We start from the raw sequence: 24,926 nt of genomic DNA on the forward strand, positions 1-24,926 counted from the left end.
AATTTGTTTTCTGCATGTGCTATGAAAGCTGTAACCTAATACTTAACCAACCCATGCAGCATGCCCAGGGCCAGCTGCAGAAAGCATACAATTGAGCTCACCAGAAACTATGCACCTAAACCACATCAAATGAATCATATCCTACAAATGCCTATATCCTCCACTCCCAGCAAGCGAGGCAGCCACTGATAACTAACTCAGAAGCAGCTGCCCATGCTGTAGACATGGGAAATTCAAGAATATGAGCCCTAGCAATGGGGAATATGAGGACCAAAGTTATGGCCACATCTGGTGTGGCAGGAGGGAGAGGAGCACGGCCCATCCCAGCCTGCTCTCTTAACTTAGCAGCATGGTAAAGCGTCAGCAAGCAGCAGTAATGGAAGAATCTATGCCTTTTATTTATTTATTTCAGAAAATACTTCTGTTGAGTTCATCACAAAAGTCATTGAACAATAAACGACAACGAACATAAACCGTACAAAAAAAAAAAATATATATATATATTTACGTGACAGGAAGAATGAAACCAATGAGAGATGGATAAAATATTGCAGGCTGTCGCTTCCCCACCGCCCCTCTCCAAAATTCGAAACTTTGGAATATGGAAGAACAAAAAATTTTCCTCGAGTTCCTTTTGCTGAAGTTCTGGTCCATGGAATTCAACATACCTGAAGGAAAGCTACGTGCCTCCGCCTGGCTTTCATAATGGCCATCTTTCCTCTCTGCCAGCAAAACTCCCACCCACAGCCCTGAGGCTACGTAACAAACTTCACCGTTTGAGTACAAAGCCTGCCAAACAAACCATCTACTGCATGCTCACAAAGCTTCCAGGAAGGCTGTAAATCAGACCCCAAAATCTCCACCTACTGTTGGTGCATGTCAGGCTCCATCTACCAAAACTTCATCCAAGGTAAGAAGCAGCTGTTGCTGCAAATCCCCGTGCACTGCAGTAATGCTGTGGTACCTACAGGCCTTGGGAATAACTTGGGGGTCAGAGGAGGATCCTAGGGTAGTCCTCCCCTCCGACAGGGAAGCGTATCAGAAATACATCTTAAAACAAGATAGGGGTAAGGGGTCCTACAGAGGAACCAGAACTTGTCTTTACCACTAACCCAAACATGAGTAAGAAAAATCCTAAACAAAAAACAAAAAAAAAAAACCAAAAAAACAACAAAACATAACTGTAATGCCCCACAAAGTAAGAGTCACTCAAAAATTATATGTGAAATGCTACATCTGTTCTTCTTCAACCCTCTTCTCTTCCCAAGCCCATCCCTGAACTCTCCACAACAAAAAGAGAGAACTGCTGCCAGTATTTCAAAGGTTTCTAGAGTAGGATAGGAGAACACCACACTGCACACTAAAAATCACAGACTACTCAGTCCCTGACCTTACGTTGGTAATAGACACAGATGGCAGAATCAGCTTCGAACCCACAGGAAGGGCGCAGAGCAAGCAGTGATTACACAAAGTCAGAACTTGCATAGTCTATCAGTTCCTGCACTGTGGCAGACAACAGCTCTTGCTTCAGGTTGGGTTTGTTGGTGTGGTTGTGGCTTTTTTTTTTTTTGCAGATGACAGGGAGCTTGACAGGATGGGATGCAAGAAGAGCATTTACTCAATGACGGAGGGCTCTCAGCATCTTTGCACACAAAGCAGTCAAGGGAAGACTGACCAGTAACCGTTTGCAGTGAAAGTTCTTTGGGCTGAAAAGAAGGCTTGGTCTGCTGAGAAATGCCATGGACATAAAAGCAGTTACTGCAGAGATGGTGTTTGCACTAAAAGCCAGAGACAGAAGCAGCTCGGGGCAGCCCCTCCAACGGGGGGCAGATTGGAAACCTCGAGGATGAGACTTCGCATTGCCTTATAGCAAAGGCTCAGCACTACATAACCAAACAGAAGTCATGCCATGCTTTGGCGTAACAGAAGAAGGATGAAGATTTCAGAGGATTAAAGACAGAGGAGGGCAAAAAAGAACATCATCTCTGGGCTTAAGAAAAAATAACAAACAACAAGCAGAAAGAAAACATGGAAATATTTCCAAAGCAAACTGTCCCTTTTACTGGTAGCTCTATCAAAAGACAGAAAAAAACAAAATCTAAACAAAAAAGGTACATAAATGTAGCATATGTTGTACATATGTCATAAGGAGAAAGGGTGTTCAGCTGCTGCTATACTACACAGATCAAGCACACGAGACGCTACACGACAACATAAGGCACTTGGGATACAACGATAATTAGCTACTCTATGAAGACACAGGATTGTGCAAGTGGAGAAGCTGCCTGAAGCGAAGCAGGCAGGAAAAGGAATTATTCAGCAGCCAGTTTCTGAGAGGATTGTATGTGTCATCTGTCAACAGAGCCAATCCTCAGCTGTTGAGAGGCGCCAGCTTCAAAGTCTCCTTTCCTCACTTCCCCTCAAAAAGGGGGACCTTCTTCCAGACTCCTGCTGACATTCTGTTTGACTCAGAGGTCACGGGAACAGAGGAACAAGCGGAATCTGAGCAACTGTACTCACAACCCTACACATTTTCTCCCTCCTGTGCCCAGCATTAGCTGAGGCTCTGCAAGGAGAGGAGGAAGGGAGAAATGACATCGACAAAAAGAGGGAGGAAAATCGACTCCATTCCAAGAGTGGCAGGCAAACAACTGTCTCTCATTCTCCAAAAGACGAAAGATACAAATGACAACTGTGCCAGCCTCACTGCAAAAAGCCCGAGCTAGAATCATGCCTGGAGGGGCTGAGCAAGTGACATGCCATGAGACCACACATCCCATCACCCATAAGGAAGGTGGGCTTCCATCCTGCCTTGCACATTGAAGAGTGGCCAGGCTCTCCTCGACCCCACGCACCGGGAGCTACAGCTGACTTTGCTGCACAAGAGGCACCAACAGCAAAGCCCAGCTACAGAAAGCACCCCAAAAAAGAGCTATGGGGTGAGAAGCACCCACCAGCCAAATCCAAACTGGTGCACAGACCCCAAGGAAGGCCACCGACCTGCAAGAACCCTGGGCAGGAGGTGCTGCCCACCAGCAAAGGGGAGCGAGCCAGTGGCACCTGGGCTTCCCTCAGACCTCAGGTCAGGGAGGTGCAAGAGAGAGAGTGGTCTGTAGCAAAAGACGGCCTCTGAGGTAGATTTAAGACAACTCCATTTGCCAACAGCTATGCCTCACAGGCCTTTCCTAATGTACAAGCTACTCCTCACAGCCCTTGGCATCCTTCCTGTCATCTCATTCACAGCTCAGAAAGGGATGAAGGGGCTAGGGTTTTTGGAAGAAACCCTACATTTGATAGCACCTTGGGTGGATACAACTGTGTACCCTATGGAAAGAGAAGCTGATGGCTGCAGATGGAACAGCTTGACTGGCATGGTAGGAATGAGGATGGCTAAGCACAAGGGGCACAGTCCCATTAAGGCAAAACCCTTTGCAGCAGCCACTTGGATGGCTCCAGATGGGCTCCAGATGGGCTCATCTGGAGGAGGTGATGAGCCATGAGCACACCAGGTCTGAGGCACAGGAGGCTGACAGGAGCCAGGCCAGGGCTCAGAGTGGGGCAGGGCTCGAGGATTCACCTGGACCTGAGGATGTCACTGCCCCACAACAAGGCATGAGCTGCAGAGCCCTGAGCCCAGCTCTCAGTGCTGGGGGATGCAGAACAACTACAGGGCAGTCCAGAGAATAAAGGGGACCCAGCTGTACCAGAAAAGCTGGGGCAAGTAAAGGCTAGGATGTGGGTCCTATAGGAAGAGGGAACTCGTCTCCCTTCTCTGCTTCCTAGATCACTAAAATTAGCTCAAAGCCAGGAGCTGAAGGAACCCCACTCAACCAGAGAGAGACAAGACACTACAGAGGTTCCTCCCTCAGACGCTAGTCCCTATTTGCAGCATCGACATCATGCAACACGTGCTGAGCGCTGGCTGGACTGCCCCAGCAGGGGAAACCATCAGCCATGAGCACCTCATGGGTCTCAGAGTCCCCGTACTTCTCCCCTGGAGCCCGTTCCCATAGCTGACACATGGAGCCTTCAAACTGCCACGGCCCTGAACCAGGGGATGGGGGAATCAACACAGAGAGAGGGGAGAAACATGCTGTAGGAGCAAAAAAAATATTTCGGAACCATCTACAATGCATTTGTAACAAAAATGCAAAATAACCGAACACTAAAATAGAAAAAAAAATAATAAAATTGCACACTGATTTACGGTGAAACAGAGGAAGGCAAAACCAGAGGAGGCTTGGAAAAGGCTCCTGCAGGGGAAAGGAGCAGGGGAAAGGGACCTTTTTGGTTTTATTGCAAATGGTTCAAGAAAGTAAGAAAGAAAGGGAGGAGAGTGAGACACCTCGGGCAGACGGCCTGCTCCCAAGCTGCTCAAGACAACCTTGTGAGGACTGGGAGGAAGGGCTGCCCTCAGTCCTGGCCCCTCGCCCTCCTCCCCAGGAGCCGAGGCCTTTAGGGTGATTTCAGCTTCTTGGTTCGCGGCGAGGTGCCGTTCTCCGCTTTCACCACTCCATTTTCATGGTAACCTGGGGACAGAGACAGAAAAACCTCACCTCACCTGCGCGGGCCAGCATCATATATGGATACACATTCTATACGTCATTATAGAATGAGTTGGAAGAGATCTTAAAGCCCGTCCACTGGCCACAGGCAGGGACACCTCCCACCACCCAGGCTGCCCACGGCCCCATGCAGCCTGCCTTTGGGCACTGCAGGCACCCACAGCAATCTGGGCAGCCCGTTTCCCAGTGCTCCCTGCTCACCCGAGTCTCTCTTGAGCGGCTTGGTTGGCTGCTTGGCGCAGGCTGCGGCCCGTTTCCTGCTGCTCTGCTCGTGCCAGTACTCCCGCCAGCGCCGCAGCTGGAAGTGGATGAAGCGCCACATCACCGAGGCCTGGAAGAGGCACACCAACAGCAGCACACTCATTCTGGCAGGGGCGGAGAAGAGGCAAGGCTGAGAAGAGAGGAGGCAGGCCACCATCGGCCTGGCCTTCACCCCGCACCGGTGGTCCAGGTTCTCCTGGACAGATGGATGTTTCCTAACATCCAGCCTGAACCTCCCCTGGCGCAACTTGAGGCCATCACCTCTCATCCCGTCACTGTTAGCTGGGAGCAGAGACCAACCCCCGTCTCGCCACAGCCTCCTTTCAGGGAGCTGTAGAAGCTATAAGGCCCATCTCAATCAGCACTGCCCAAAACAATGGCAGCCCATCCCATCCCCTGCTTCCCCCGTCAACGGGCATCCAAACACATACAAGCAGATGGAAAAGCTCCTTTTTCATTGACCACATCAATACACAGTTACGGGTCCACAAGGGAGAACATGCATGTCTTTCCCTAAGGTGTCTGCTTCAGTTCATCCTTTGTAACTGGTTATTTCCTTCAACAAATATGAGGGAAATAGTTTCACAAGATATTCACAGGAAAGGATGCAGAGAAGGAACAGATATGGTGCAGGACATTCCTACCTGAAGAGGATATGGTTGAAGAGAAAGCTGAAGAGATTCCCTTTCTCTGGCTCCAGGGCCTGGTTCTCCACACGTGGCAGACCAAAGCCAATGACCAAAATGTAGAGGGTTAGCGTGAAGAGCTTGGTGACCACAAAGACAACAGCCCAGACGTTAAACCTGATGGAAGGCAAGCAGAGATGTGGACAGGAGCAGCCTCTGGGCCCCATGGCCATATGCAGCGCCCCATTGCCACAGAATTCACCCCATTCTCAGCAGAAGGTCACGCTGCCAGCATGCACCGTGGTGCAGAAGCACTTTGTAGACATCTCCCCTAGCACATCTCCCCTTCCTGACCTGGAGATGCTCCAATGCTTAGCACTGTGCAGCTCAGTAACCTCTTTGCTCCCAACTCTCCCCACCCTAACCTCAACCCAACTTCTTCTGAGATACACTTTGTGCTGCACTCTCAGTGTCCCCCAGTGTTGAGCTGCAAGGTGACAGCAAAAACCAGAGGGCACTGGAGATGGAATGCCATGGCCAGCTCACCCACTTACAGCTTCTCGTTGTTCTCATCTGTGAAGTAGACCAGCCGGGCCATGTGGAAGAAGAATTCGGCTAAATACTGCAACAGTAAGAGGATCAGCCCCAAGCGGGTTAAACTAGAAAGAAGGAGAAGAAGAAAAAAGCATCACCAGGCTGGTCAGCTTTGGTCCTTCACATCCAGAATGTTCCATCCCTGAGCTGCAGAAAGCTCCCCAAAGCATCAAAGCAACAAACCAGTAGTTTATCCCTCACAAAAGCAGCTCTTTACCATCCTGCAGCTAGGAGTTCAACTTTCACGCCATTTACTTTATCCCCCTGGATTCTCAGTCCCAGACAAAGAATTTGGGGATGAAAAACCCTGCAAAAGCCCCAGCTCAAGACACAGAGATAGACGACTCACTTGAGGAGGTACGCGCCGGCGATGTGCACCAGGTAGAGCGCAATGCACTGCAGCTGGCGTGGGATGTCCTCCTGGCAGGGCAGAGAGCAGTGTTAATCCCCTCACCCTGTCCTCTCCCCCCCTCAAATCCCAAAGCCCCAAGGAGCCTGGAGCCCTTGGACAGCTCTCACCTTGCGAACTTTTTGGAAGTAGAGCTCTGGCAACGCGTGCAGCCAGTAGGCCAGCTGACACAGGTAGAAGAACTTCACCTGGAAGCTGAAGGCAGGGATGAGCTGCGGAGCGAGCCTTGGGCGCCGTGGGCTCCTGGGGCCCCAAGCAATCCCCTCACTGCTCCGATGCCATTGGATTTAGGGGACTACATTTAGCTGAGTCTGGGCTTCATCCAGGTGTTTGTGCTGTGGTCTCCACGTGCCCAGCAAATCTCACTCTTGCAAAACCCCAAGAAGGGAGAATTATCCCCTCTTCTTTGTTTCTACCATGGAAAACGAAGAGCAAAGCAACCTACCCAAGGTGATGAATAACTAAACCATGAAAAAGCCCTTCACAAACACCCTCCCCAAAGCTCCAGAGGAGATGCCCACCCCTGACCAGGATCTTGCTGCATGCAAAGGGCTCTGTGCTGCCAGCAGCTCACTCTCAGCCACGTGGAAAATGGTATGGGGGAAGGAAGCAGTCAGCCCAAGAACAAAATGTGAGTGCTTACGGAAGATAAACATGCGGGTAGTTTTCCCACAAACTCTGGGGGTTTGATATGTATCCTTCCTGAAAAAGAGAGGCAAGTCGTCAGATAGAGGAACAAGGCAGCACGTGGTTACAATGAGGCAAGGTTAACGTCCCCTGCACAAGCCAGGACTGAGCTCTCCAAGCTCAGATATGTTCCCACGTCTCTAGTTTCATGACATCCTCATGTTTGGGTAACAAAAGCTGCGTTTGTGGTTGCACAAAAGGCCCTGAGCTGAGGGACAGGATGTTTCGGGGTTTGGGCAATGCAAGGAGGATGCTCTAGAAACACTGGGATGAGGTATCAGAAGTGCAGCTGCAAGAAACCATGTGCATGGTCTGGGGGGCTTTTCCCAACCGGCATTTCCAGCCCAAGCATCACTCAGCAGAAAGGAATACTTCTGAGGAGAAAGAGGAACAAAAAACACCTACAAAAATCAATTAAATATGCATCACATAGTTTAATTTTCCACTCGCCTGCATTCCCCTGCACTCACAGAGATTACAGGAGCTCCCTTCTTGTTCCACATGTGCACAGCTCTTGCCACAGGGGTCTGCACTGGGTTTTGCAAAGAGATTTTTGCATGGAAAATTCATCCTGCCTGAGGCCAGTTGTCACCATCACCTGTGCCCTCACTGCCCCAAGTCTTTTCTTTTAATTGGCATGACTCCTGAAAGGCCAGGGGAGGGGCAAGGGACGCAAGGATGACCTGTTCTGTGCAGTGTGGGCAGGAGCAAAGCCCAAAGGTTCCCAAAGGGACTGATCTGGAGGTGACAGTGGTCCTCTAAGAGGGCTGGTAGGACCCCCTGAGCAGCAGGGAGGGGACCCCTCCCCAAGCATCCATTCCCAGCACTGCCAGGAACCACAGCTAGACCCCAATGCATATCAAATCCTCCTCATTGCTAGAACACTCTGATCTCTCCAACACCATCTGCCCAAGGGCTGATGGGGGATTCTTTGCTTTCATTGAGTTTTTCTTCACCAGAAACCCAAAATTCCCCCCAGGAAACCCAAAGTCCAGCTAGCCCTATGCCTTACCGTCACCACAACGTACAAGCACCAAATCAAAGAGGTGAGGTGGAAGACAACCAGTTGCCCTGACTCATTGAACTTGCTGTGTTTGACTTTGGAGAGATGGAGACGCCTGTTGATTTTCTGGGATGAAGCAGAGGGAAAGGAGAAAGGAAAAGAAAACGTGAGCCACCAGGTCAGCAACTCTCCTTTCTCTTCTTCCTCCCTGTCCTAAGCATCGCCAAAGATGACAGCTTACACATGGCCACCCCAGTCTCTGGACCACACCAGAGCCACATTTGATTGCAGCAGGACTGTGTCCCATCCATGGTACTTGAGACACTCCATCTACTCAAGACACCAAACTGCACTCACGTCCAGGGCGTATTCCTGCACCACTGCGTGCAGGATGATGGCAATGAAGATGTAGAAGAGGATGGTGACCAGATCCTTCAGACCGTAGTGATATTGGACCAGCTCCCCATCTGCAAAGAGATCAAACTGTGGGTAAGACCTCTCAATGCCAACGATTTCCAAGGCTTATGACTCACTTGAAGCCTTGAGGTGGCTATAACCAACATAGCTTGGATGGGAGCATGCATTTTGGAGGCACAGAGAAGGCAAGACTATGCCAGTGGCCACATGGCTGCAAGAAAGCCCTGTAAAAAAGGTCTTCAGCCTGAGTTAGGTCATTGGCAATGTGGGGACAGCTTCTTAATTGTCACACGCCTCAAGGGAGGTGACACTCAGGAGCAGGACTCAGCTGCCTGAACAGAGATGTACTGTGCTGTAAAGAGGTCTAAGAAAGCAGCACGGGGCTAGAGGATGAGAAATAGTACTCATGGGAAGCCTGCACTTCCAGAGCAATGGGAGACCTAACAGCACCCAAAGTACTCCCACAGTCTGCATTTCGGTATCTATCTGCAGTCTTGCAGTTTGTGGGCAAGAAGTAGATTTGGGGAGAGCTGCAGAAAGCATTGCAATGTGAAGGTCAGGCCCTGCCAAGCTGCTGCTTCCCCTTGCCCCAGTCCTCACTATCTGATCTGTCACCAACCCTCTTTACCTTCAAATAAAGCTTCAGCCCATATTTGCTTTTAAGACTGGAAGTGTCCTAGTAAGGTTAGAATAGGGTTTATGAAGACAGCTGGTGTGAAGATGTGCACGACCTGGTCCCCATGTGCTGGGCGTTGTACAAAACCAGAGGTTGAGCTAATGCCTCTCACAGGGTTTATAACCACAGTATATGATAAAATTGCAAGGCTAAAGATGAGTAAATCACTTCAGGCACAAGAGAGGAAGTTGTCTGGACTGTGCTGTAGGGGAACACAGACCACAATTCAATTTGGGAGCACAGCGAGTCCTTCAGCCATGACTTAGTGGGCTGCCCTTCCATCTTCTCTGTGTCTGCCTCATCCTATTCTTGTTGCACCCTTCTCTTCGACTGGAGGAATGCTCAACGCCTTTCAGTAAGACACCATCCTGCTGCCAGGCCAGGCTTTGTGTGTTCCAAGTGTATGCCCAATGCTGAGCCCCATCCTACACCCAAAGCACTTCTTTTTGCCTCCATGCCATGCTCACAGCCCTGACTGTGGCTGGGAGGTAGGAATGAGCAGCCAAAACACAAGCAAACCCTTTTTTCCCCAACATTTCTCACATTTGAAGACCCTTCACTGGGAGGTGAGGCCATGGCAGCCAGCAGCAAGGATTTGGGGTGATTCCTTCCCCGGAGCAGCAGCATCTCTTACCTGCTGTAGGCACACTGATGTTATACTGAGGTAAGATGAAGAGGAAGGCAGTCTTGGCTGTAACCTGTCAAAGACACACAAAGGGGGCATCAAGCAAATTTAATTGCTAATTTCATTCCTCTACCAACTTTTACTGTGCTGGGAAAGGGGGATGTGAGGCGGGCAGATGGGAAGGGTGTAGGCACTGGTATGGGAAGGAGACTTCCCAATGGAACCAGGTATTTGGGAAGGGGGAGGATGAAAGACATCTGGAAAAGCCAGCAAAGCCTGGTGGGGAAGCTGCTCCTGGAGGACGAGCATCCCTTCAGCAGCACCCATCCAGCCCAAGTGTTACCCAGCCACTGCTGTGGTCCCACCAAGCTCTGCAGCGTTACATGCTGTATTAATTACAACCATCCCTCAGACCCATCCATTCTACTCCCCAGAATGAATCAAAGAAAATAAAACTCCAGACACGAGACGCTGGGTCCTCTGCCAAGAAGGGTATGCTGTTCATTCTTCATTTATTGCTTTTAATTGAAGGGAGGGAACCCCAGCACCCAGGCAGAAGGCTCTGTGGTGCTGCGGCAGAGCTGAGCATCCCATCCCTGTACCCCAAAGAAGCTTCTCCAAGACTGGCACACCCCAAAACCCAACATCAGCCTCTGACCATGCCCTTGTCTTTGTCCAAGCCTGCATATAGGCAGGGTTTTACCTCCAGCCTGAGGGCTTCACAAGCCTCCAGCCTCTCACACAACCAACCCCAACAGTGCCACAGCTGACAGACAGCTTCACAGACATAGCTGCAACTGTTTAAAAGCTGAGAACTATTAAAAACCCAGCTGGAAGGATTGCTTCATTCCTTGCAGAACGTAGTTATTGGGGGAGAAAACACAGGGGCTTTGCCAAGCGCTCCCATCCTGTTCCTAAGGGCATTGAGCAAGGGGCTGATGCAGCTCCCCCAGTGCCAAAATGCTGCTAGGCTCTGCTGACGGAGGAACAGAGAAGTGAGGAACACAGTGCCCAAGGAGAGGGAGACATCAGGCAGAATTTGGGGTGGTTATGGAAAAAGTGCATCGCCTGGCTAGCTTAAGGAGATGCTTCTGGCTCCTGTAAGCCCTGCTGGCAACGAAAGCAAGGTTACTTCATCCTGGAGTACAGCACAACCAGAAGCACCATCTCCAGGATGAAGTCTTGGAACCAGCCAGAGAGGCTGGGGTGCATCACCAGAGCTGCATCTGTGGCTTTTTGGAGATGGCCGTCAGGCTTTGTAAAGGCTCAAACACAACTTTGGGCAGGCAGAGTGGCAGCTTCCAGAGCAGCAGCTCCATGAGATGGAGCACACAACGGATGGTGCGAACCAGCAGGGACATGGCAGCCAGGACACCAGCGACATCCCTCCATTCTTCAATCCTTGAATCATTCAGGTTGGAAAAGACCCCCAAGATCACCCAGTCCAACCCCACCATGCCCACTGACCACGTCCTTCAGTGCCACAGCCCCATGGCTCTGGAGCACCTCCATGGATGGTGGCTCCACCACTTGCAGCTGTGCCACTGCATCACTGCTCTTTCAGAGAAGAAACGTTTCCTAACATCCCACCTAAACCTCCCTTGACATCTTCCTGATGGTTGGACTCAGTGACATTACTGGTCTTTCCAACCTTAATGATCCTATGAAGGCAGAAACGAGGGTTCCTTGGCTCAGGAAGCAGACACTTCTAAGCTGCCATTAAACAGCCTGTCGATAGGCCACAGAAGGAAGAAGCTGGTGAGCCGAGGATTATTCAGAGGCACAAGACCTGCAGCAGGAAGACACTCGCTGTGCTCACACTGAAATAAGATCTTGATACTGGAATTGTACAAGGGGAGTGGGATTTGCCTGCAAGGGACGAGATACCACATAGGAAGTGCTTTATGCTCCACCACATCCAGGTGGCTTTGGGAAACCCCTGGTGAGCAGCCCCCACTGCTCCTCGCTCCCTGTGCCAGGGCTCCAGCACTGCCCAGCACAGCGCTGCTGCTGATGGCAGTTCCTGGGCTCCAGGCTGTGTCCTGTGTCCCTGCACTGCCCTGGGCTCCATGGAGCACAGCCCCATCCCCTTGCATCTCCTTTGAGGATTTACAGCTGCAGTGAGACCCCCTGAGACCCTCCAGCTCTGGGCCAAGCTGCCCCAGCTCTCACAGCCTCTGATCACTGCAGAGCTGGTGGGGGAGGCTGAGGGAGCTGCAGCAGCCCGAGCTGGGAAAATATTTCCAGTGCTTGAAAAACAACCCTAATTACAGATAAAATGCTGTCAGAAGACTTTTCTCCGTTGTTTTTTTTTTCTCCCTTCCACCAGCCGCAGTGTTTGCTGAAAGAAAGCCGTGTTGATCCATGGTAGGCATTGACACAGGCTCTATATGTAAACCAAAGGCCAAACTTTGGACCAGAGCTTTGGAAAGTAAACAGCAGCCGTTCCCAAAAAGCCCTCCTCCCAGGGCAGCGCAGCCCCTCTGCCTACACATGGTTCACCCCACAGCAGGGCACCACGGCAGCATGGAGAAGTCAATCCTGCACAAAGCCCCACTCACAACCCGCCAACGGGAAGCCCTTCCAGCTCAGGTATGAAACAAGCCCTCAAAACAGCACGATCTCCCCCAGATTTAACTTGCACAAATGCTGCCCGACCCCATCCTGTGCTCCCCAATGTGGGTATGAGCAAGGTGGGCAGCTGCAGGCTCAGCCAAGCCCTGCTTGGCTTTCATTTTTCTGCCAAACAGCGAAAATAAGATATGCAAAGTGAGGATGGAGAGCAGCTGCTTTGTGTTTCCAACCTTCAGCTGGTTTTGGTGAAAAAAAAAACAAAAAATTAAATTAAACTTTACACACTGGGCTTTGGTGGAGGCAGTGACCGCATGCACTCTGTGCAGTGAAAGCCACGGAGTCACAGAATAACAGAATCATCGAATGGTTTGAGTTGGAAGGGACCTTTAAAGGCCATCTGTCCCATCTGCACTGAACAGGGACACCCACAGCTCCATCAGTGCTCACAGCCCATCCTGCCTGACCTTGGGTGTCCCAAGGAAGGGGCACCACTGCACTCACAACATCTGGGAGGGTTTTGTGTCATGGAGGCTTTGGGCTGGGTGGGAAGGCAAGGATGGCTGCATTTGGGATGGCTCCTTTTGGGGGAATGCCCCCACAACCCATGTTACCTCTATGAGGATGCACCCAGCACCCAAACAGGCAAGGGGCAGCAGGCAGCATTGTGTCCCCATATCACCACCAGTACCCAGTCCCTGCTGCAAAACAACTCCCAGGCTGCTTCTGCTATCAACCCACTGAGCTGGGGTGAAGTTGTGAACCGAAGGGATGCTCAAGGAGGATTTCATGTCATTGAATCATTATGGTTGGAAATGACCCATCAGCCATGAAAACAGCCATCCAAGGCTGGATGTGGCTCTGGGCAGCCTGGTCTACTGGTTGGTGACCCTGCACACAGCAGGGGGTTGGAACTGGATGAGCACTGTGGGCCTTTTCAACCCAGGCCATTCTATGATTCTATGATCACCAAGTTCCCCAAGATCAACCCAAGCCACCCCCACCCACTGCCCACGTCCCTCAGTGCCACATCAGCGACCCTCAACCATTGGGACACATGCTATGAAGTGGGAGATGCTCAGAAGCCTTTGAGCATCAACTTCATTGCCCGTGTTGCCTGGAGTGGGGCTGCCTGGGAAAAGGTTAAAAATCCCATTTACAGAGCCCTCCCCTGCAGGAAACAGCCCTATTGTGAGCAGCACTGGGCTGCTTCCGCATGAGGAAGGTGGGAACCCAGCGAGGAGGAGGAGGAGGAGGATGGGGAGGACACCCAGGCGTTGAAAAGGCATCCAAAGGCAGACATGTCTGAAGGGAGCTTATAAACTGGAGGGGGAACGGCTGTTTATGAGGGTGGATAGCGATAGGACAAGGGGGAATGGTTTTAAAGTGAGACAGGGGAGGTTTAGGTTGGATATGAGGAGGAAGTTTTTCCCCCAGAGGGTGGTGAGGCACTGGAACAGGTTGCCCAAGGAGGCTGTGGATGCCCCATCCCTGCAGGCATTCAAGGCCAGGCTGGATGTGGCTCTGGGCAGCCTGGTCTGCTGGTTGGTGACCTGCACACAGCAGGGGGTTGGAACTGGATGAGCACTGTGGGCCTTTGCAACCCAGGCCATTCTGTGATTCTGTGATTCTATGAAATGTGCAAGCTGACACCAAAAAAAGCACAGTGGGATGGCAGCAATGGGCACAGGACCCCAGGGGGAAGGCTGGAGATGAGCAAGATAAAGAAGTGAGGATCAAAAGAGGCATCCCAAGCCCTCTGCTATGGGGAGGATTACGGTGGATGCTGCCCGACACAGCCACCCTGCAGGAGGACCCTGCCAGCAATCAGCACAAGCAGGAGAATGAATTAAAAGCTATGGAAATAAAAGAAGAAGAGACCTTTCCTCAACCCCCCAGCTCCACCCCAGCCCCATGGGGGGCTCAGCTCCTTCACAGCACCGCGGCCACTGAAACCCCACATCCTACGAGTGCCGTGCCCGAAAAATGCAGCTGCAGATGAGAACCACCAGAGATGCAACCTCACCAGGTTGCTTTTCTTTTAAAGCACGGCAACGAAACTCGCATTGTTTGCATGCAGTTTCGGGACGGAGAGCTGCACTCTGTGGCTTAAACCCACGCGGATGCAAACCCATGGGTTCCGTGAGCTGCATCGCTCCATCGGTGTGGAAAAGGAAGGGATTAAAAGCCAAAAAAAACAAAAAAAAAGCCAAAAAAAAAAAAAAGAAAAAAAAAAAGAAGAGGGTGGGGGGTGTGCTGCCATCGGGAGGGTACGAAGGAAATGGATTTCCTCCGGCTGCGATTTGCTGCACAAGGAGCCTTTCCTCCTCCGCCAGGCCCCCCGGCCACCCCTTTCCCGGCTGGATTTGCTTTGAAACGTGGCACTGGGCAGAAGGGGAGGGTTTGGGCGGGGATGGTGTGTATGTGGGGGGGGGGGGGGGGCGCGGGGGGGGTCCTGTTAGGCTGCAGAGAAGAGAGGCCGGCAGTCACCCGATGTGCCTCCACGTCGGGGAGAACTGGAGAGGGAGAAGGCGCTCCTTGAGGCCTCCGTCCCTCCTCCCGTCTCCTCCCCCGAAAGAGGAAATGTATAAATAAAGAAATAAATTCCAATTAAAAAAGAAAGAAAGAAAAAAAAAAAAAAAGAACTGCAGCTGAGAGGGACGGCGCCGGAGCAGGGAGAGCACTCCCAGCACTGCTCAACTACAGTTGGGTTTCCCCATGGAAGAGACAGGGAGGGGGTAAGATTTGTCATAGTGGGACCTCCGCTGCTCATCCCATGGAGAAAACATCTGGAAAGGGGAATGGTGTTGAGAAAAAGCCCCAAAAATACACTTCCAGTGAGGGGGTTGGTTTTTCCTTTCCTTCCCAATGCATTCCCCTCCATGTGGGGTGGGTGAGCGATGCGTCCCCATCCCATCCCCAGCAGCGGTGGCAGATCTGGGGGCACGTGCAGGAGAACCAAGGTTTGCAAGCACTCCCCCAGCTTGAGGCTCTTTTGCGACCAGAAGGGTTGGGGGAGGCAAAGGGATGGCTCACCCCTAAAGCCAGCACATAAGTTGGGGTCTTTAAGGGGATTTCAGCGAGGGGGGACCCCAGTGTTGAGAGTGATGGTGACTGAATGGGATGGCACTTGGCACTCCACGGGTGGAAGAGATTGGCAACCCAAGGACAAAAGGCATTGGTACCCCAAGAATGGAGGGCACCCCAGGAATGGAAGGAGCCCATCCCAAAGGATGGAAGGGCTTCGGTGCCCCAGAAATGGGGGAACCCCATCCCAAAGGATGGAAGGGCTTCAGTGCCCCAAGAATGGAAGGACCCCATCCAAAAGGAGGGAAGGGCTTCGGTGCCCCAAGAATGGAGGAGCCCCATCCCAAAGGATGGAAGGGCTCTGGTGCCCCAGGATGGAGGGGTTGTGCCCCACAGCCCCCCCAGAGCTGCTCTAGGGGGGCCATTGGGACACCCCGTCCACATTGGGGTGCACAGAGGGGACCCGCACCGAGGGGATCACATTGGGGTGGGAAGGACGGGGGGTCGCGGGCAGGCGGGTGGTGGCGGGGCTGTCCTCGATGGGCGGAGCCAATGGGGCAGGGCACGAACGGATCGGACACGCGTGGGGATGGGAAAGGGGGGATAGAGGGGAGAGTTGGGGGCGGGGGGGAGGGGTGGTGGTCCTCACCTCGAACATGAGAGCGATGAGCACGCTGAGCACCAGGCAGAAACCGATGTCGGCGTGGTTGTGGATGAGGAACTCCTGGCTGAAGAGCGGGTGGCTCTTGGCCCGTCGCCGGAAAGCCATGGCCGCGCCCGGCAGCGCTGCGGGACCGGGAGCGACTCGGGAGCCACCCGCCCCGCCGCAAACTTCCCCGGGCCCCGCACAACTTCGCGGAGCTCCGCGGCCGCCCCGCGCAGGCGCCGCCCCTCCCCGGTCCTCCCTGGTCCTCCCCGGCCCCACCTCCGCGGTTCCCGGCCCCACGCGTGGCCGCCGAGCCGCCCCGAATCCACGGCTGGGTGCGGGGGGAGCGCGGGGCTGCACCGCGAAAAGGAGGAACTGAGGCATGAAGTCGCAGCTCGGGAAAGAAAACGACAAAAAACAAGCAGGCAACAGCTCCTGGACTATAATGCCGGGCTAGGAGAAGGGCATCGCCGGAGGGCATCGCCTTCCCGTTCACTCGATGTTCTCCCAGCACAAACACGGCCACGAGCAGCACAGACCCACATTGAATCCTAGAATCACAGAATGGCCTGGGTTGCAAAGGCCCACAATGCTCATCTAGTGTCAACCCCCTGCTGTGTGCAGGTCACCAACCAGCAGCCCAGGCTGCCCAGAGCCACATCCAGCCTGGCCTTGAATGCCTGCAGGGATGGGGTACATCCAAACCAGCAAACGTATGGGGGATGGTGCCAGCCCTGCAGCTGCATGTCTGCCTGGGCATTGTCAGCGCCAGGAGGGATGGAGGTTTCGTTCCTGCTCCTTCTTCCAGATCAGTGGTGAGCAGCACAGCCCGTTCTGGGCAGCTCCAGTCACTCCCTTCATTGTCCAGCCCGGCCCTGGGCTTCCACTCCCCGTTCCTGCCATAGGTTCGCACAGCTGAGGTCCCTTCTGCTTCTCTGCAGTGCTGCAGGGGGTTTTCTTGACAAGAATGCAAACAAAAAGGGCTCATCAGAAGCAAATGAGCAGAAATCCTTTATTCCAGGTCAGGTGGGAGGAGAACCTTAGGTTGAGTGTGGTGGGATGGAATCAGAATCAGAATGGCCTGGGTTGCAAAGGCCCACAATGCTCATCCAGTTCCAACCCCCTGCTGTGTGCAGGTCACCAACCAGCAGACCAGGCTGCCCAGAGCCACCCAGAGCCACATCCAGCCTGGCCTTGAATGCCTGCAGGGATGGGGCATCCACAGCCTCCTTGGGCAACCTGTTCCAGTGCCTCACCACCCTCTGGGGGAAAAACTTCCTCCTCATATCCAACCTAAACCTCCCCTGTCTCACTTTATGACCATTGCCCCTTGTCCTATTGCTATCCATCCAGGCACTCACTGTGCACAGCATCAGCCACCTCCAGCATCCCAAAGCCTCCCATTTCGCCCTCACCCGTTCCCACTGGGGCTGCTGCAGCTGTTAGCAGTCCCCCAAGTCCCAACCCCGTCCCACAGTCTGGGTGTGGGATGGGCGCACGGCCTCTGGAAATAGAAATGCACGCCGGCAGCATTGAGCACCACCTCCCTCTTGTGGCTGAGGAGCGGGGAGCTGTGGGGAGAAACCTCAGGTCGATTTCTTCTATTTTCTTGAGAAAGCTGTGGGTGTGCACCAGGTGAATGGGACGCCTCGTGCTTCCACCCCAGAGGAGATGGAGAGGAACAGCTGCAGCTGCAGAGGTTGCCCAAGGAGGCTGTGGATGCCCCATCCCTGCAGGCATTTGAGGCCAGGCTGGATGTGGCTCTGGGCAGCCTGGGCTGCTGGTTGGTGACCTGCACACAGCAGGGGGTTGGAACTGGATGAGCGTTGTGGGCCTTTGCAACCCAGGCCATTCTGTGATTCTATAATGTGGAGTTAGGCAGCAGGGGAGCCAGGTCCCACATCTCCAACTGCGACCCCCAGGGGCTGCGTGCTGATGAGCAGGCACTGAGCACCCCTGCACAACGCACAGACACGGCAAAGCCCGGTTTGTTTTCTTAAAGCAGCAATTCTATATTGTCAAAGATAAGAAAAACAAACTGCATCAAAACTTCAGGAGTGCTCTGACAGCTCGGCTGCCTTCCGTGCGATGCGCGCAGCGAGGGGGGCTCAGGAAAAGCTGCTGCAACTGCTTCCTCCCTGCAGAGCAAAGCAAAATACAGCTGTGCTGGGGCCAGGGTGGAGGTATGGAGCTGTTGTCACGTTGGAAGGCAGCTGCAGTCCCAAACAGCCCAACCGGGTTTCCAGAGCACAGCTCAGCCTGATGGAACACGTCTGGCTGGGGCCCTTCTGAGCAGCGAGTTCTGCTTGGCAGCTTTGTTTCACCACTCCTCACACCACAACAGGACGAGGGGAAAGGGCTTTACACTGGAAGAGGGCAGATTTAGAATGGATATCAGGGAGAAATTCTTTACTGGGAGATTGGTGAGACGCTGGAACAGGTTGCCCAGTGAGGTTCTGAATGTTTCCACCTTGGAGACATTCAAGGCTAGGCTGGATGGGGCTGTGAGCAACCTGGTCTAGAGGGAAGTGTCCCTGCCTACAGCAGGGGGTTGGAACTGGATGATCTTAAAGGTTTCTTCTAACCCAAACCATTCTGTGGTTCTATGCCCATCCTTTTGGAGGCTTTCCCTAGCAGGCAGTGCCCACCAGTTCTCAATCCCCACAGCCATGGGGAAGCCAGCAGACCTGGCTCATGGCTGTAATTCAATGTCCTGACGTTGTCACCTGCCATACGTAGAGCAATTGGGCTCCGGCGCGGTCCCAGCAATTGGTCAAGCTCTCTTTGGAGGGAGAAGAATTGATCAAGCACTGCTGAGCCTTAATGCAGGGCTTGCTCTACCCCAAAGGAAACATGGAAATAAAACCCATCATGTTTCTGGTCTAGGCACCTGTTTGTCATGAGCAGCTCCTGCTTTGGGCAGCAGCTTCTCTGGGCACTTGGAGGTAGACTAGATGACCTTTAAGGGTCCTTTCCAGCTCAAATGATCCTATGATTCTATGATGTTCAAGGCCACCTTTCCCAACATCATCACCTATGCAAGAAGGGCAGGATGCTCCAACTGCCCATAGGGTTAAATAAACATAATAAATACCTAAACCCAGGCTTTTCAGCCCTTCCATCCACTAATGCTCTCCAGAGGAAAGAGAAGAAGCAGTACCAGGAGGGGAGGAGACCTCCTGGTGACAAAGGACCACATGGGCACACAGGGACAGCCTTTGAGGTCAGCATGAACTTCCCTATTGCATCTCATTGAGCAAAGCAGCCACCCCAATTCTGTCCCACGGTGACAACGCAGGGTCACTCCACCATCCCAGACACATCCTTCCTCTCTTCCACATCCCTCAGTCCTCGCTGGGAACATTTGGAGTCAGCTTTGGGGGTGGAGGTGAAACGTGGTGGCCTCAGCTTGCTCCTCAGACCAACAACCCCCCGTGTTTCACAGGGATGGGTGTCTTGCAGGTGATGCCACTCCAGAAGGGCTCCCTCTGTCCCCACACGCAGCTCCTCGGGGGGACCTGCCACCCCGCAGTCACTCTGCAGGTGCCTGTGAGTACAAGAGCCCAGGATGGGGCTGATGCTCGCTGTCTCAAGGGATAAATCTTCTCCTCTTCCCCCTCCTCCTGCTAGGCATCCTGGGGAAGAGCAGGCTTTGCTGTCCCCTTCCGGCAGGGCTGTGGAGGATGCTGTCACCATCACTGCACCAGGAGAGGTGATGCCACCTGTGTTGGCACTGAAGTACACCGAGGAGCCCTCAGATAGGGACGCAGAGGAGCTGTGAGGTGAAGGGATGGCAGGGTGGCCAGCAGCCTCCAGCCCTCCTCTGTCCCTTCCAGCACCGATTTCATGTTTGCTGCCTCCTCCATTCCTCACCACCATCGTCTTCTCCTCTACTAAACCCAATCCAAAGCCCTGAGGAGCGATTTCCATTGTGGGGAGGGAAGGCTCAGCCCCAGGTTGGGGTGCTCCCATCTCCCACCCATCAGGGTAAAGCTCTCCCACACCAGCATCCCCGAAAGCTGCGTTGATCTTCGACACGTCTCCCGTCTTCAAGGCCAGCTTCACCAGCAGCCAATGGTGGTGATTTGTCCATCCATCCTCTGAAGGCCCTTCGAGCTGGAAGAGCGATGAGCTGTTCCCAGTTTTGGGAGTTACTGTGGTCCTTTCTGCAGGCAACGATTCTCCATCTCCTGAAATTCCCCAGCTCTGCCCCACGCAGGAGCTGTTCCCAGCAGCCTGCTCATTGCCAGCAGCACAGCTGGAGTTCTGCAGGATGCCCTGCCTGATCTTGGAGGATTTGGGATGGAGCAGGCTGTAATAAACCACCATGGCTGCAACACCTGCAAAAAGAGCAGGAAGGCATCAAGGGATGAATCCTGGCTGCATTCAGCGTGTGCAGGAGAGAGCAGGTTTCTCCTTGGCAAGATACTGCTGGGCAGCAATACTTTGCAGTGTGCTGGCCCTCCAGCCACATCCACATCTCACTTCAAGACACCCTCTGTTCCTCCTGCATGACCAGCTTCATAGCAACCTCCCATTCCCACTGGACATCAGCTCCAAGGATGCCTCCACATCCAGTTCAGAAGCCTGTGAGTGTGTGCGAGGTGGGATGGGTCCTTCACAAATCCCAAAACCCCACCATCATCGCTTTTAAGGATCTCACCAGACACTTCTTTCCCACCTGTGCTGCTGGGAGGCCATTCCCAACCTCACCGCTCTGATACTACAACACTGTCTTACTTAAGCCTGTGAAACTCAGCATTGGATAACCAATAAACTCCTGAAGAAATAAAGCAAACACGATAGGAATTTGCTGCTCTCCACACATGCAACCCAGCAGACTGCAGCAGATCTCACCAAGGGCAGCTCCCGCCATGGCAGCCCAGCTCACACGTAGGCTGTGCCCCATCTCTGCCTGCAGGAACTCAGTGGCCAGCAGCAGCAGGAGCGTGTTCTCCATCAGCATTACCTACAGGGCAGAGAGCCATCGTTACATCCTCCAATATGCTTCTGATGATGCAAACCACCCGGTTTCCAGCCCCTGATGATGGATGTTGTATCTTGCAATATAGATATTCATAGAATCATAGGAGGGCCTGGGTTGAAAAGGACCACAATGATCATCTGGTTTCAACCCTGTGCTATGTGCAGGGTCGCCAACCAGCAGATCAGGCTGCCCAGAGCCACATGCTGGGTACTCACCACGTAGAACACAGCCATGCGATGCTTGGAGGGACCAGGCTGGACGTTGATGTAGCAGAAGATGTACACGGCTCCCAGCAGGACGTTGAACAGCCTCCAGTGGCAGGGCTGGGCCACAATGTCACTCTGCAGGGCCACCAGCCAGAAGGACATCAGCACCCAGTGGGTGCCTGCGAGGGGATGGCACCAAAAAGATACAAGTGACTCGGGGTCAGGGGGAGCATCCCCACGGCTGGCAATGGGACAGGGTGTAAGGACAACGAGTGCTGCTCTTACCTGCCACAGCCAGAACCCAGCAGGAATAGAGCTTGGTGAAGAGCACCAGGGCCAGGACCCTGCTTGTCAGCATCCCCATCCTCCAGAGCAGCAGGCAGAGCAGGGCTGCGGCCGGCAGCCACACGTGGCCAGGTCTCAGCAGGCAGCAGGAGCGGCTGTAGGAGACCAAAGCCCAGGAGAGGGACAGCAGGGACAGCCCAGCACTGACAGCTGTGTGGGGACAGGGAAAGTTCTGAGTGCTCGAAGGATGCCTGACTGCCTTGCAGGATCCTAGCTGTGCTCTCAGGAGCTATCTGTAGCACAGTAGACAGAGGGTCCTGCCAGATGGAGGGTTTCAACTCATTCCTGCCAGATTGAGTCTCCTTTGCACACTTGCACTGATACAGAATCATACAATCGTTCAGGTTGGAAAACACCTTAAAGATCATCAAGTCCAACCACAACCTGACCATACTACCCTAACTTCTCCCTATCCAGATCTCCCCACCCAAATCCTCAACTCCATCTCCAGTCCTACCAGAGCCTAACACCAACCAGTGAAGATGACCTTGTTTACACCCCAACCTCTCCCTCTGGAAAACTGAGCTGAAAATTCCCTTTTTCCACAAAGCAGCCCCAAACCCTAACTGCTCAGTACGACAGCACATTGTGGGATGAACGTAGGGAATATATGTTGGGTTCAAACTCAACCAAGGCATGAGTGTGCCAGCTGTGAAAATCTATGCATAGCCCAAAGACTCACCAGGGATGAGGCTGGATGGCTCACTGACCACGACAACATAGACCTGCAGCAGGAGGTGAGGCAGACTCTGCAGCAGGGCTTCCAGGAGCCTCAGCAAACACACATCTGCATGCCACATCAGCATCTCCCCAGTACCTGCACTGCTGTTTGTCTTCACCTCCATCCGCAAAATATCCCAGTACCTGAAACAATCAGCAGGATGGGTTGGGATGGAATGGGATGGCATCGGGTGAGATGAGATGGCATGGGATGGGATGAGATGATGAGATGGATGGGATGTTGAGATGGGATGGGATGGCATAGGATGATATGAGCTGGCATGAGATGGAATGGCATGGGATGGCATCAGATGGGATGGCATGGAATGATGGTTTGAGACGGGATGGGATGGCGTGGCATGGGATGGGATAGGATGGGATGGGATGAGATGGGATGGGATGGGATGGGATGGGATGGGATGGGATGGGATGGGATGGGATGGGATGGGGTGGGATGAGATGGCATGGGAAGGAATGAGATGATGAGATGGGATGAAGTGGGAAGTTGGGATGGGATGAGATGGGATGGCATAGGATGAGATGAGATAGCATGGAATGAGATGGCATGGCATGGCATGGCATGGCATGGCATGGCATGGCATGGCATGGCATGAGATGGGATGGGATGGGATGACACGAGATGGCATGTGATAGAATGGCATAGGATGGGAAGGGACAGAATGGGATGAGATTGCATGGCATGGGATTGAACAAGATGGCAAGGCATGGGTTGGGATGGGATGGGATGGGATGTCATGACACAGAATGGGACCGGGTGGCAATGCATTTGTTGGGATGACATAGGATGGGATTACATGGAATGGCATGGGTTGGGATGACATGGGATGGGATGACATGGGATGGGATGTCCACACCATTTTGGGCAGGGTTAGGGAGGCTGGACGGACTGTGGGGTAAATCTCTCACCGCTTCCAGAGGCCAAACTGTAGGATATGGAGGACCAGGACACTGCAGCCTGGAGGGTGTCCATCTGCCTTCAACCAGAGGATGCTGAGGAGTTGTGCCACATAGCCAGGTACCAGGCAGGTGATGGTCCCACAAAACCAGCCCAGATGCCCATGGGAAAGGTAATGGATGATGGTGCAGAGCCCTGGAAAATAAGAGGGAGGCAGTGCTGGGGATGCCACACACACCTAAAAGATACAACCCACTACTTCCCCATAAGTTCACAGCCCGTGTCCCACTCTTATCTTGGGCTGCCAGCTCCTCAGGGCTTGTCAGCAGCAGCACAACTGTCACTACCGAGGGACACAGCTAAAGGAGGGTTCAGATAAAGCGTGCCCAGCTTCAAATTTAAGAAAAAAATTCAACATTTTCAGAGTTTTCTCTTTTTTGTTTTATAAAGGAGAACATAGCTAGAGGCTGCGCGGATCCCGAAACCCCTCGTTTAGGGAGTAAAGGAGGGGCAAGCGGAGGGGTCCAGGCTAGGGGTGATGCGAGCACGGAGGCACAGCGCTCTCTCCTTTCTCCCCGCGCAATTCCCGCGCACGCTGCGCGCTCACTCACGCGCTCCGCGTTCCGCCGCCAGCAGCGCCAAGCAGAGCGCCGGGCAAAACCCGCGCATCCTGCGCGCAGCAGGAGGAGGAGGAGGAAGAGGAGGAGGAAGAGGAGGAGGAAACACGGGAGCACCTCCCCACATGTGCCTCCTCCCGCCCCGCCGCGGGGTCGTTACGTCACGCTGCTTGCTTTTCGCAGGCTTTTTGGGGCCCCGCGTGGACCGTGGGGATGGTTGGCGCATCCCGATGTCCCCTGTTGTCCCCGCGGCACTGAGCACTAGGTGGCAGCCGGGGCACGGAGTGAGGTGCTGCCGCAGATTAGTCGCGTTATTTTTCCTCCCCTCCGTCGGAAGAGATGGCTGCTAATGAAGTGCAAATAGCGGCCACACATTTGTGAGTGGTTTTGGAAAATCATGCAGGATGCTCCCGAAGCTTCGCGGATCCACTGGGCCGTCAGGAGTTATCCCATCCCATGCCATCCCATGCCATCCCGTTCTGTGCCATGCCGTCCCATGCTATGCTATCGCATCCATTCCATCTCATCCCATGTCATGACATCCCATGTCAGGACATCCCATCTCATCCCTTGCCGTCCCATGCTATGCTATCCTATCCCATCCCATCCCACCCCACCCCATCCCATCCCATCCCATCCCATCCCATCCCATCCCATCCCATCCCATCCCATCCCACTCCATCCCATCCCATCCCATATGAGCATGTTTGGGGGCTTTCACTCATTTTTCTGCTGTTTTTTTTTTTTTTTTTTTAATTTCAGCAAGTTCCTTGGCAACCCTTGGAACTAAGCCTGGACTCTGCTGGTTTAAGCAGCAGTCTGTCACCAACTCTGTTTCCAGAGTTCTCTATAGATACCCAGTGTGTAATGCCTGTCTCTCCATGCCCCACGCTTCCCTCTTGATACTTGTATGTGAACAGTGACCCAAACCTGTGTGCTCAGGGATGTGCTGCTGGCTGGGGAGCCAAGCTACTCTCTGATTTTAGAAGGAGTGCAACTAGGGTTTCTGTCTCTGGCACTGATTTTTC

At 53.2% G+C, this 24,926-nt stretch overlaps 2 protein-coding genes across 3 annotated transcripts; both read right to left on the reverse strand.

The window, feature by feature from the left end:
- Nucleotides 1-374: 374 nt before the first annotated feature.
- TRAM2 (translocation associated membrane protein 2) lies at nucleotides 375-16,312 on the reverse strand. 2 transcript variants are annotated; one of them, XM_042883502.1, is made up of 11 exons: nucleotides 16,111-16,310; nucleotides 9,873-9,936; nucleotides 8,503-8,612; nucleotides 8,155-8,271; nucleotides 7,099-7,157; nucleotides 6,566-6,650; nucleotides 6,396-6,466; nucleotides 6,007-6,111; nucleotides 5,471-5,629; nucleotides 4,767-4,930; nucleotides 375-4,529 (listed from the first exon to the last, which is right to left on the reverse strand). In XM_042883502.1, the coding sequence occupies exons 1-11, from the start codon at nucleotides 16,228-16,230 to the stop codon at nucleotides 4,456-4,458; spliced, it is 1,128 nt and encodes a 375-aa protein (XP_042739436.1). In that variant the 5' UTR covers nucleotides 16,231-16,310; the 3' UTR covers nucleotides 375-4,455. The 2 variants fall into 2 exon arrangements, with proteins under 2 accessions (XP_042739436.1, XP_042739438.1); XM_042883504.1 differs by lacking the exon at nucleotides 375-4,529 and having other exon boundaries at nucleotides 4,880-4,956; nucleotides 16,111-16,312.
- A 2,768-nt stretch (nucleotides 16,313-19,080) lies between these two features.
- XKR5 (XK related 5) lies at nucleotides 19,081-23,950 on the reverse strand. Its single transcript, XM_042883480.1, has 7 exons — nucleotides 23,893-23,950; nucleotides 23,293-23,476; nucleotides 22,328-22,509; nucleotides 21,586-21,795; nucleotides 21,310-21,479; nucleotides 20,965-21,076; nucleotides 19,081-20,447 (listed from the first exon to the last, which is right to left on the reverse strand). The coding sequence occupies exons 1-7, from the start codon at nucleotides 23,948-23,950 to the stop codon at nucleotides 19,408-19,410; spliced, it is 1,956 nt and encodes a 651-aa protein (XP_042739414.1). The 3' UTR covers nucleotides 19,081-19,407.
- Nucleotides 23,951-24,926: the final 976 nt, after the last annotated feature.

This window comes from Lagopus leucura, unplaced genomic scaffold (genome assembly GCF_019238085.1).
Source record: "Lagopus leucura isolate 7727_CA_CO unplaced genomic scaffold, USGS_WTPT01 Super-Scaffold_100038, whole genome shotgun sequence".
In the NCBI taxonomy this organism is placed as follows: domain Eukaryota; kingdom Metazoa; phylum Chordata; class Aves; order Galliformes; family Phasianidae; genus Lagopus; species Lagopus leucura.